Source organism: Stenella coeruleoalba (assembly GCF_951394435.1).
Source record: "Stenella coeruleoalba genome assembly, chromosome: 14".
Classification (NCBI taxonomy): Eukaryota; Metazoa; Chordata; class Mammalia; order Artiodactyla; family Delphinidae; genus Stenella; species Stenella coeruleoalba.
The window spans coordinates 80,059,567-80,073,283 of NC_137160.1; the positions used below are offsets into that span (position 1 = coordinate 80,059,567).

Genomic DNA, 13,717 nt, shown 5'->3' on the forward strand with positions numbered 1-13,717 from the left:
TGAGTTCTCTCTATCACTACGGTAATAACTAAGATCATGCTTAAGCATCAAGCCATCCATTTATTTCCTTAGGAAGAGAATCCCAAGCCTGCAAGACATGCCTCCACATCACAGATCCCATCGATCACAAATCACAGATATTCTTGAGATAACCAAGAATGGATACTTGGAGGCTAAAATGAGGGAATCGAAATTAGCTCAGTTGAGAGCTCTACCTTAATTGTGGCCAACGGCACTAAAAATACACGCAAGCGCAAGATGTAATATGGTGCAAAAAATAAAACACTCATCAGCATTCTGTTCCAAAAATATATTGGCTTTTAAGATTGAGCATTCTGAAATTTATGAACTAACTTTATAAGCCCGTTTAAAAATACACACTGGTGTCCATCATGAACACTTGGAAATACAGTAGTCCCCCCTGATCCACAGTTTCACTTTTCATGGTTTCATATACTCATGGTCAACTGTGGCCCAAAAATATTACATGGAAAATTCTAGAAATAAACAATTTATAAGCTTTCAATTGAGCACTGATCTGAGCAGCATGATGAAATCTTGCGCTGCCCTGCTCTGTCCCACCTGGGACGTTATTCATCCCTTTATCCAGCCTATCCATGCTGTATACGCTACCGGCTAGCCAAGATACAGTTATCGGATTGACTGTCGAAACATCGCAGTGCCTGTGTTCATTATTATACTTAATAATGGCCCCAAAGCCCAAGAGTAGTGATGTGGCAATTCTGATACCCTCTTACTGTGTCTAATTTGTAAATTAAACTTAATCATAGGTATGTAGGTATGTATAGGGAAAAAAGTATATAGAGAGGGTTCAGCACTACACGCTGTTTCAAGCATCCATTGGGGGTCTTGGGACATGTTCCCAGAAAGTAAGGGGGGACTACTACCCCAAAAATACCGCTCTTCTAAAAAGCTTCTGAATCTAGCTAGCTTTGGGGCACCTCCTTGCCAACTCACACACACACCACATACACACACACACAGAGCAGTGGTCTCCAGCTGAATAAGAACATATGCTTTGGAATGACTCAAGAATCATGTATTAAAACTCACGCTATTAATTAAAGTATAGTTACGTGATTTCTAATACAGTCCCCACCTCTAAGCCAGTGCCTAGCTTCGCAGGTTAATTTCACTGGTATACCACCACCTCTTGCCTGGATGGCTGCAGTAACTTAACCCATCTCCCTGAAGCCGACTCTTGCCATCCTGCTGTCCACCACACCGTGATCAGAGGGCCTCTCTGTACCATGAGAACCAGACCCTCCACGTTCCTACTCAAAATCCTGCAAAGGCTTCCTGCTTATTGCAAATAGAGCAAAATCCAAAACCAAAGGCCCTGCCTACCTCTTCTCGGACCACTTCCCCCGTGCATCCGGAAGCTCTGGCTACTCCAACGTGCTTTCTGGACACCCACTGGACATCCATGGGCTAGTGCCGGCCTCAGGGACTAAAGTGCTGGTTCCCAGCCATTGCCCACCCAGGTTCAGATTTCTTCAGAGCACTTCCCACCATCTGAAAAATGTCTTGCCCATGAACTTACTTATCCTCTGTCTCCCTGCACAGAATGTTAGCTTCCCAAGGGCAGGGACCTTATCTATCTTGCTCAGACATGCCACAAGGCTTAGAACTACATGTTTTACAATGAACGAATGAATGAATGTGCCAAGCACTTCTGTGCCCCAGGCAGTCTCAGTTTAAAGGTCACAGTGGGACAAAGAGATCCAAAATAAGAAGTGAACTGAATCAATGCTGACTTGAGAAAGCGCTCTGGCCCTCACACGGGAAATGCTCAGTATTGGTTCTGGATGGCACTGTCACGATGACACACATGCTGTCCCATCCAGGGGACGCTCAAGCACTGGAGGGTGGGTGGGAGTGCGTGACCTCCAGGCTTGCCACAGCACACGTCCACCTCCCCCAGCACCGAGTTCCAGACCCCGCTGGAACTAGGTCCTATCAGGAGCCTGCAGTGTGTTTTACAGAAGGTATAGCCAACCAACACATCACAGACTCCATTCTGAGCAAAAAATTGGATAGAGACATTAGGAAATCTGTCAGGCACCCCCACGGAGTCTGATTCTCTCAATGGGCAGAAACCAGCAAGATGTCTTTATAAAAAGGAGCGGGGAAGAAAAGAGACTCAAAAGCACCCCTGGGCCCATCTTCACCCCTAAATAACAACAACAAATATGAAATGAACACCCACTCTGCTCCCAGCACTAACACTACATGCTCTGCGTGACCCCACGATAAACCCAGCAGGTTGGCACGAATAACCCCCACTTTATACGTAAGGGAAGTGATGCTGAGAGGTCAAGTGCCTTATTTGCACAGCTCGTGAGGCAGGGAGCCTTGACTTGAACCTACATCTGCCTGGTCCCAAAGCCTAGACTTGCAACATTCCGTCCCCCAAAACAAAGAATGCTCGTATCAGCTCTAAAGTTAAAAGCTGGAAAAGTTGGCCATCGATGGCCACACGCATGGTAAGTGAACTTAAGAAGTAACCCAAGTGGGCTTCCCTGGTGATGCAGCGGTTAAGAATCTGCCTGCCAATTCAGGGGACACGAGTTTGAGCCCTGGTCCAGGAAGATCCCACATGCCGTGGAGCAACTAAGCCCGGGCGCCACAACTACTGGGCCTGCAATCTAGAACCCGCAAGCCACAACTACTGAGCCCATGTGCCACAACTACTGAAGTCTGCATTCCTAGAGCCCGTGCTCCACAACAAGAGAAGCCACCGCCTGCGCACTGCAACGAAGAGTAGCCCCCACTAGTCGCAACTTGAGAAAGCCCGCGTGCAGCAACGAAGACCCAACGCAGCCAATAAATAAATAAATGTTCCTTAAAAAAAAAAAAAGAAGTAACCCAAGCTTCTTGATCAGTTTCCTTGTCTGTAAAACAACGGGTTACCACTGGGATTAAATGAGAATGTTCATCAAGCCCTTAGAATAGTGTCTGGTACAATGAGTTCTCAGTAAAGTCATCTCTTTCGCCTTTATTATTAGGCTAGTCCGTCGATCCTGCACAGTCTAGCAGAGTCAGGATTGTTAGAGGCAGGGCAGTGTAGTGGTCCAGGCTATGGGTCTAAGTCTCAGATCTGTTACTACCTGCAAAACCTCAGGCAAGTAACCTAACCTTGCTGAGCCTCAGAGTCCTCCTCTGTAAAATGAGGATAATACCAGCTACCTCATACAGTTATGGTGAGATTGTGACGACTTAATGAGACAACGCACGTGAAGGGGCATTCGGCACAGTGCTGGGCGCACAGGAAGTACTCAAGAGACGACAGCGTCCATGAGCAGCTGTATAAACTGTGCAGAAGAATTGGAATAATCCCTGGCCACTTCTAGTTCAGTCTGACAAATGTTCACTGAAGGCCTGCCAGAGGCAAGGCTCCGCTGCATGCAAAGTGTGGAAGACACCATCCCCAACCTCGATGAGCGCTGAGCAGCTGGGCCAGACACAGGGCACAAGGAGAGGGGTGAGTGAGAAGGCAGGCTGGGGTCTTGGCACACCAGGCTTGAACACCCAGCTCAGGAGTGGTCATTAATTCTGTGCACATCGTGATGCTACTGAAGGGCTGAGCAGGAAAATGACATCATCCAACATGTGCTTTGGGAGAATTCCACCCTCTGTAGAGAATGGATTAGACCGGGGAAAACGGGAGGCAGATGAATCAGTCAGGAGGCTACTGCAGTAGTCCAGAACTCAATGAGGGGTGGCGGTGGGGACAGAAACCCGGGCATACACGCAAGAGGCACAACTTCGAAAACTCGGCAACTGATGAGACGGTGGGGGAGATGAAAAATAGTTTAAGATGACTCCGTTTTCTTGCCTAGAAAGGTAGAGAAAGTGGTAGTTTCTTAAATGAAATGAGGAAAACTAAACTGGCACCAAGGGGCTTACTGAGTGAGCAAGTGAGTCTGTGCTGGGAACAGGGATGGAGAGATGCTAGTAGGACATTCTGGTGATGATGAGCAGGGCCCAATGGGAGGAAGGCCATGGGGGGGAGGAAGGCCATGGGGAAGTGAGAGTTACAGTCAATGGACTCAATGAGATCACCCCGAACAGGCTAAAAAAACAACTAAGGTGGAGCTTTAGGGGATGGTGCAACATCTCAAGGGCGGCCTGAAACAGACACGGAACAGGGAGAACAGCAGTCAGAGAGGAAGGAGGGAAAACCAAGTTTCCATAACGTGGAAGAGAAGGAGAAAGTTTCAAGACACTCGTGGCAACTGATGGTATCATGTGGTGGGGTGGCAACCACTAAACACAGTGGCTGGGTGGAATCCGTGGCTTCTGAGACAGTGATTTTCATAGAGTTGGAGAGGTTGGAAAAGAGGCATTGAGGGTAGGCTATTCTTTCAGGAAGTTCGTCAGAGAAAGGAAGGTGAGGAGGTCAGGAGACTCAAGACAAGTAAAACAGAGAGAACCGAGAGAAATTCACTTAGGGGAAGGGACACTTGCCAAACTGGCACCGAGATTGGGAACATACAGCACCAGTTAGTCAATTACTGTCTTCTTAAGGGATCCGAGGCAACCATGCGAATCAGCATGTGTAGACCAGCAAAAAAAGGCAGATCTTCTGGAGCCTAATCCTCAGGACTGGGCTGGTAGCGCTTCGATCGGATTTCCTAAAGGTACCTTTAAGACAAATGAGAAGGCGGCAGAATGGTCCTGCCAGGCCTGCGAGGCGAGCACACACAGTCTAAATAGAGAACAGAATAAGGCAAGAAGAACAAGATGTGCTTGACTTAGAGAAGAAATTGAGCAAGAGGAGAAAACCCCACAAAATACACAGAGGCGAGTCTTAGGCACCTGGTCAGGATGACCGTGGAGTGGAAACAGCACGGGGCACTTTAGGGCAGTGTCCACGGGCAGGAGCTGGGGAAGGTTTTGTAACTGATTTGGGAGGTACAGACGATGCATACCTTTGGGAACCAGAGCATATTCTGCTACTGTTCAAACAATCAAAACACAAGTGAGGCTGTTTGCCATAGGGATCTGTAGGCAGTGCGCACAATGACAGACAGCCTTGGGCTGGAGGTGGAAAGGAACAGAGTTTTTAAGGGAAGATCACCCCCCCACCCCCAAGTATTTCAGTGAAAAGTAAGAAGGACTGATGGGAGAGTTCAGGCCATCTTCCGCTGGAATAAGTCCTCCCGGCATGGACGGTGGGAAGCAGTGAAGTACAAAACGTAGACATCAACAGACACGGGTCTCAGACTCGTCAACAAATTGAGAGCTGCGGCCATAAAAATGACTTGAATCGATCCACCCAGTGCTTACTGAGTGGCTTGTCTATGATAGGCCTGAAGGGATAGTGGAAGGCAAGGTCAATACAGTCCCCTGTCCTCGCCAAGCTTACACTCAAGCAAATGAAAACTCTGGGGAGAGAGTGTGTATGCGTGTGTTCATGTACACACACACACAAAGTGAGAGCCTCTAAATGAAAAGAGGAAGAAGGCAGAAACATCCAAGAGCTACACAGTCCACCTACTCAATAAACCTGCAGAGGCTGAAAACAAGCCCAGCCTTTCCACCGCCGTCAGCTCTCATCCCACCCTGCCCCACCCCACTGCTCAGTCACTGCCCATGATGGGCTTCTGCTTCTGAAAAGCACGTGAACCTGGGGACCCCACATAAATGTGCCCATTTCTCTTGCCTGTGGCATTTATTTGGCAGCCTAGCACAGTGGCTAAGAGACCCTGGAGCCAACTTGCCTGGGTTCAAGTCCTGGCTGAGCCGCCGGGAGCCATGTGACCTTGGGCAAGTTGCTTAGGCTCTCTCTGCGCCTCCGTTTCCTCACTTGTAAAATGGGAATGACGACGGTACCTTCCTTGGGGGCTGTTGTGCAGTTTAAGTGAGTTAACCTGTGTAAAGTGATTGGCTCAGAGCCTGGTACAGAGTCAGTACCCTGCAAGGATAAGCTGCTCTTATCTCCCTGCCCACCTGAAATTCTATGTGCCTCTCCACTGTCTTCTAAGAAGTTGAGGCAAATATTCTACCTTCCATTAGTCCACTTATAAACTCAGTTCCAACACCTGTGTTTTCTGAGGGTCTATAATGTCCTGTGCTCCAGGAAAACCAGGGTGAATAAGACCCAGCCCTGCCTTTGAGATCACAGCCGACGTGGGGAAACAGACAGATATTCCAACAAAGGTGATCACTGTACTTTGGCAAGAACTGGGAATTGGCATTACCCATTAAGTGCCCCCATGTCAGATTTTTTGCCTTCCCCTCCCACCTCTCCTAAAGCACTTAGACATCCAATGTTTACACGATATTCTGCAGTCAGGGTGTTTGCTTTGTGTCCCATGAAGTATTTCACACATATGCTTGTTTAACTGGATGGGAAGGAACCCATTCTGGGACTGGGCCTTCAAATTCTGGCCCCCAGTCCACTCCACCCAACAACCACCTTTAAGCTACAGGGATCTGGAGGCTGCACATGAACTTGTGGTGGATCAGGATGTTCAAGCATCACTAGCGGAAAGTTCTCAGGGCCTGGGGAGCTGGGTTTCTGGTCTGGCATGACTTTGGGCTATTTAATTATTGCTGAGTTCTTTCCATATCTTCTTCACATATATAGAGACTAGTGCATGCATGCATATAGAGACTAGTGTAGTGGTAATAACAAAAATAATAACAGTGGACATTCCGGGTGACTTTTCCATGTGCCAGGGACTAGAACAAGTGCTTTACATATTTCACATAATCCTCAAAACAGCCCTAAGAGGCAAGTATCATTATTACTTCACCTTGCAGTTGAGGAAACTGACATATGCAAAGAGGCCTCAGTAGAGCAAGGAAGAGGCACCCGAAACTGGTTCTCTGAAAATCTGGAAAGGCATTGGTGGAAGCCATTTTTCACTCTTCCACAGTCACAGTGTTTGGATGGCTGGTTCCAAGAATAAATTTTCAGATCCACCCAAAAGGAAAGGAAAAAGCCCTGAGTCAAAAAAGAAAGCCCCCAACAGGGGGGCTAAATATAGCCTATTCAGACACTGTCATCCCACAGATTCCAGTCTCATCGAAATCCCATTGGTCCTCTAAGATTGCCAGCGTCTCCAAAAGCATAAAACCAGCATGCGTAAAAACTAACACAAAATATAAAACCAAATGGCTTTTTCCTTCTAGAGTTTATACTGAAGGTTTGCAGAGATGCACTGCTTCTAGGAAGAAGGAGAGGGACCTAAAAAAAATGTACCCCACGCTGAAAGAGGAGGGAGGAGGGCTAGGATCCATTATATTTTTAAACTTTTAACACACTGATTTCTGTTACTATCCCACCAGTGTAAAATTCAAGTCAACAGAGGCTCAGAGCAACACCCAGGCATTCAGAGCTTAGGGATTTAGTTTGGGTCATTGTTGGTTAAAAAGAAAGAGGCACCAGATTTGCACTAACTTTGCCCTCATCCCACCCCAAAGACGACCAAAACTAGTTCTGTAGGATCTCTCCCGTGCCCTCCAACTCAAGCTGCAAGGAATTCCCACTACACCTCAGACACAGAATGCTGAGATCAAGATTCCTGTGAAACCTAAAATGACGCACTCAATGGCTGGCTTAAAAATAGTCTGGGGTCCCAAAAAAGAATCCTAAAAAGTGATGAGCAAATGCAACAATTAAAATCATTCTCACTGCCAGTCTCTGTGAAAACTCCTCTTTCATTCAGCTCCACCTCTGAACATTTAATTCTTTTCACTGGTAACAGATCTGGGGTCAGTTTTTTCCAACGCAGTAGAGCAGCATCTGCAATTTCCTTGGTGGTGTAAAGAGTGAGTAACAGTACAGGTAATCAATGTGTGTAAATAAAAACCTGTGATGCTGAAACAGGGAGGGGAGAAGTAGAAACTCAGAAATACCAGGTCCCTGGTGGCAATGGTGGCGTCCCAGAAAATTCCCCCCCAACCTCCAAATGAATTTTGTTAACTATATGTTTACAAAACTGCAGGGGCTTCTAAGTAATTTCATCACTGCATCTTTTCTATTGAATTTCTAAACAATGATGATCCAATACGTCCAGGGTCACCTACATCCAACAGGTGGGGTGAATTTCCAAAATGATGTTGGAGGTTTCACCCATAGGGCTGTCCCTGGCAGAATAAACAAATCCAACAGCAAGATCACATTGTAAGATATAAGATGAAGGGAGATCATTCTGATTCCAACCCCAAATTGCCACGGAAAGGGCAATTAAAGCTCTCCCACCCAAAGACAGGAATACTTCAATTCCATCTTCCTCATAAAAAATACACGGTTTTGTTTGCATGGACTTTTTTTTCTTTTTTATGAGAATCTTAAGCATTCTGTCGGGGCATGAACAGAAGCTCATTTTATGCTCTAGAGATATATTTTGAACTACCAAAGGTAAAACAGCATATCTTCAAATACAGTGAGCAATATAAACACAATCTAGGGGGAAAGGATCATGAGTAAATTAAAACAACAAATATTTATCGAGTGCCTGGGCCTTAATACTGAGAGGCCCCTATCGGAGAGCTCCCTGAGCTTTCTGTGAGAAGCAGAAAGATGCAATTACAGTCTTCCTGAAAAATAAGCAATTAATCACACACTGCTTCCGATTAATTGCAATGCCTGAGAGCCCTCACATCATTCTGCCTTTGCCCCTAAAATCTTATTCCCTCACGTCCTTCCTGGTTTTTCAGATCATTGATTAGCACCCCAAGCAAGCTTTCATTCTGAGCCAGCTCGCCCACTGCTAACCAGAACTAGAACTCTCCACGCACCTCCGTCCAGTCCGACAGGTGACCTTCACCGTGCTGTGTGTGTCAAGGTTAAGCTGCCCACTAACCATACATCCTTTAACATTGGGCCTCCAATTCTGCCCTGCTCTTCGATGCTGGTACAAAACCTCCCAGCCCTGCTGGGCCATTTCAAATCCATCTGATGGCACATTCAACAGCTAGTGAGCTTTCTGCCTCTCCTCCCATTATCTAGATTGCTTTGGGGATGCAGAGCAAATTAGCCCAAAAGGTACAGCCAACACCACCAAAATCCAACCCCCAATTTTAATCCCAGCCACCAGGGAGAGAGGAAAGAAGGGTCCCCTCGGTCTCTTGCAACACAAACAGCTCTCTCAAATTCTATCGCAGCCCACAACGCTACCTCCCATCAAGTGCCCAGTTCCCCCCAGTTGTCTGAAATCTTTCCAGGAACATTACTGTCAAAATAACACCCATGGGGAGACACTATCCAAGAATCTACATGACATCCCCTCAATTCAATATCTGAGCTACGAGCACAACAAATCAGGACTAAATGCTGCCAAGGGAAGATCAAATTCTGCTTGTTTTCTAAGTGGGCAGCGACTGATCACCCAACATTACCCCGAGAGGCTCCAAGTGAGGGAGCTGTGGCATCGGGGGAATAACACAGCCAGTCCAAGACCTTCCCAGGGAACTTGAACCTCTGAACGCAGAATGTCATCGGATCAGGAGAACGAAGCAAGACACTGAGCTCTGACATCCACAGAGGCTACTGCATTTTAGAGAAATTCCAGGAGGCTGGAAGCCAGGGACCTCCCCCTGCCCAACCCCATCCCCAAGTACCAAGTGCCATACTAATGCGTTTTTCTTTAGCTTTTTCAAGAATGGAGAAAGACTGATCATGTCAAGAGGTTTACAGTAATATTTATACTTCCATTTTCTAGTCTCCCGGTTTGTTTTTTCCCTTGTGAAGCCCAGTTTCTGTGAATCAATGACTCGGCTACATCATACTCCCTCCTGGTGGCTCACAGTAACGGGGCTCTCTCTGGCTGCCAGTGCTTTGCCGGCTCAGAGGTTCAGCTGCCGGATTCCCCAGTCTTGCAGCAGACTTTGAGCTGAGCCAAGTACCATCTCTCCGTTAGAGCTCTGGTACAGCCACTTGCAGCTCAGGTAACCCCATCGGGAAGCCTTTAGCTCGTGAGAAACGGATTTTAGGATTCTTTCAATACTGCCAAGAGAGCAACCTCCATCCACCCACCTGAGAGATAGAGGGCTACACAGATGGAAAAATAGATAGACAGCTCATCTTAACCCTGCACGCTCCTCCCTTCACCGAGGCTCTGCACTGCTAGGTATCTCCCACTATCTCTTCCCCTCTAAAGAAGACCAAAGACTGAAAAACTAACCCAAAGTACTCGATTGACAATTATGATGCTATGGACAGGAAGAGGTACCTTGAACACAGCAAAATGAGAATATGAACAGTCTACCCCTCCCAAAGCCCAACCAGGTCAACTGCCTTCCAAACGCAAGCTGGTTAACAGCTTTCCTCCACTGCACTCCCCCCAGGCTGCCACTGCCACCGCCGCCACCTTTGGGCTCTATGCCTTGCATCAATGCAGGTCCCTTAGAAAAGTCAAAATTTCACTTACTCAGATCTACCAAGAATTCCCAGTGCCTTGCTATACGAAAACCCCACAAACGGCAGTTCTTCTCCTGAGAAACCTGAGGGGTTCAGCTGGCACGGAGAGGATGAAACCCACGAATTCTTCTCTGGTTCATCAAAATTGGAGGTGTCATCATCAGACTTGAGGGTGGGAACGAAGGGGGGAGGAGCTGGTTAAAGAAAAACAAGAAGGGGTGGGGGGGGAGAAAAATTCAGACGGATTCAACACTGTTGCGGAGAAGAAAATCGTCTCACTCCTTCAGCGTTCCCGATGGCACTGCAGCGTCTGCTTTCAATCTAGCTCACACACAGGCAGACCCAGCCTCTGCTCGGCTCTTACAGCAACAAGAGATTAACCCCTTCCCTGCCAACATGGCCACCAACCCGCAGACGGGCTGCCTTCCCTGCTGGGGTAAACTGAAGGGTAAACTCAAACAGGTCACTTGGTAGAACAAAAAGCACTTGGGGAACTCGTTTGAGCAAGCCACTCGTTCCTGATATTTCCAGAATGATGCTACAGAGCATCAGATGGCTGGTGCTGGTGTACCAGATGACCTAAACCTTTTTATTTCCTCTTGCAGACAGGTCCAAATTATTAATATTTAGTGCTAATCACTGGGATAAGATGGAATTTCTACATTTCGTGGATTAACTGGAGTGAGAGAAAAGAACAGGAGAGAGAGTTTGGGAGGCATGTAACTCATGTTAGGATAGCTCTGCAGTCCAGCCCATTCATATCCGGATGAGTATACTCGGAGCACTTATGTACCACTTTTTTTTCTTTTTTTTTTTAGTTCATTATCCCTCCTCCCCAGCTCGATCATGCCCCTGAATCCGCCGCAGTTTAATCAGCATAACGAAATGCCAGCCAGATAAAGTTCTTCCCGCTGATGTACGGCACCCCTGTGCACTGATGGTGTGGATGGATGGCTGCGTCCTACCTCATTAAGGCATGACTCCTGGCTAAGGACGTCTTACATCTTCTCCACTTCCTGTGGACCTACTAAGCTCTCTCGGTCAGGGAGTTGGACACTCGTTCATCGGTCACCAGGAAGCCGCCCACTGTGGTGGGCTCCCAGGGGTATAGCCAGCCAGAAGCGTTACCATGGCTGCGGGCTGAGGCGTCTGTGGTAGGTGGGCCGGGTAAGCTGGAGAGCCGGGCATCACATCCCCCGCAGTGCAGGCTTCATGCTCGCCACTCTGTGCGTGCGTGGTCTGGCGGCAACCCCGCCTGGCCACCTGCGTGGCAGGGGCCAGTGCTGATCTGAGTGACAGAGCAGCATGAGTCACGGCCAGAGCTCTGAAGAGCGCCCCCTAGGACAGTTGTCACAGCGCTTCCCAGCCCAGGCTTCTTTTTTAACTCCTTGCTTTCTGCACAAAAGCTGTGTGCCAGATAGGAGCAGCAGTCTATTTTCCGCTTATGGACTCCAAAGAATCTGGTTGTTTCCAAAGTTCCCCAATGACAACAACAACATCGGAAGCAGCAGGCAGCATCAGGAAGGAGACAAAGGTGAAGGGATGTGGAGCGGCAGGAGACGAAGCCAGAATGAGGAGGTCTGGCAGCTCCCGGGAAATGCAAAAAAGAACATTCTCAGAACTCAGGTGCGTTGAGATGTGGTAGGAGACTGAAAAACGTAAAATGTACGCTTCCCGAAAATTATTTAACACCTCGAAGCTCTCAAGAGAATTTAAATCTTCCCTGTTAGTGTCAGAATCTACTTGCTTAACATGTTAAAAATTAGTTGATGGAAAGAAAAATTACATTGAATGCTTCAGCCCACCTCCCATGCGTACTTTCCATCAACATGGGCTCAAATCCAATCGGATTTCAATTACCCAATATCTTTTTTTAAAGCAAAAAAAAAAAAGAAAAAAAACACCTTTTAATGGAAATTATACTTCATGAGGATAAAAAAGAGAAGTTTCCCATCCCAAAATAAGGAAACTCAGGTAAAGACTGAGGAAATGTATGGAAAGAGATTTGCAGATGATATTAATATGGAAGCATCATGGCTGGTGGCACATACTTTGACTAAGTGGGTTCAAACCACAGCTCCACCACTTACCAGCACTGTGACCTTGGGAAAGTGCCTTAACCTCTCTGAGCCTCAGTTTCAACATATAGATAATTTCCTCAAAGGGCTGCTGGGAGGTTTAAATGAAAGAAATCTATATAAACTGCTTCCTGGTACAGCTCTTAGCATACAGTAAACACTCCATAAAGACTACTTGCTATTAGGGCAGGAATAAAGAGGCAGACATAGAGAATGGACTTGAGGACTTGGGGTGGGAGGGAGAAGCTGGGGCAAAGCGAGAGCAGCATAGACATATTTACACTACGGAATGTAAAACAGTTGGCTGATGGGAAGCAGCAGCATAGCAAAGGGAGACTGACTCCGTGCTTTGCGATGACCTAGAAGGGTGGGATAGGCAGAATGGGAAGGAGGCCCAAGAGGGAAGGGATTTGCTTTGTTGTGCAACAGAAACTAACACAGTATTGTGAAGCAATTATACTCCAATAAAGATCGATGAAAAAAAAGAAAAGACTACCTGCTGCTGTTATTGCCCACATGACAGATGTTTATGACAGATCCTGCAGTCAGAAGGCTAGTGAGGCACAGCAGAGTCTGTGTTGAGTATTCTTTCCTGCACAAGACACAGACACTCACGTGGATGTTTGTGTTAATCGTACCATTTCATTCTTAGCAGAAGTTTAATTCCCTTTCCACTATATACTAATTTATCTTTGGGAGACTGAAATAGAATTCCACTTCTGAGTGAGGAGTATGATTAATATAGGGGCAGGAGCCACCCTCTGTGAAATAACTATGACTGAGAAATTCCGTACTATAAATAAGATCCCTCTTTAAAACTCCATCACACTCAAGGCTAGCCCATGTAGTCGAGATAAGATAAAGGGCCAGGTAATCTTCAATAAGAGGGAGAAGTCAACATGAAATGCCCCAGCTGGTAATAAGCGAGATACTCACAGGACAGATGAAAAGCTAAGAATGTCAGAGCCTCTAGACAGGTAGTCAGTTGGGTACAATGGGAAACTCTGAAAAGAGGGGCTTCTAGGGGCCACATTTCGGCAGGGAAAAGAGCCACGGCCTCAAGCCAAAGAAATGTGGGGGAAGTGGAAATCCTCAACCTAAGAGAAAGTGATGGATGCTCACCCTTGTCCAGAGCCCTTTAGAAGAGAAACAGGGCAGCTATTAAAACTGTAGCCCCACGTAGGGTGTCTGCGTTTACAGTATCCTACATGGTGAGGGAACTATAAGCCAAGAAATTATCAGC

The 13,717-nt window shown here is 47.0% G+C and overlaps 1 protein-coding gene across 1 annotated transcript in view; it reads right to left on the minus strand.

Annotated features, from left to right (window-relative positions):
- Positions 1 to 13,717, minus strand: part of CIT (citron rho-interacting serine/threonine kinase) — a 168,948-nt gene that overhangs the window by 90,370 nt on the left and 64,861 nt on the right. Inside the window, 1 exon segment of the mRNA XM_079943395.1 lies at positions 10,407 to 10,590. Coding sequence (XP_079799521.1) covers positions 10,407 to 10,590 — 184 coding nt within the window.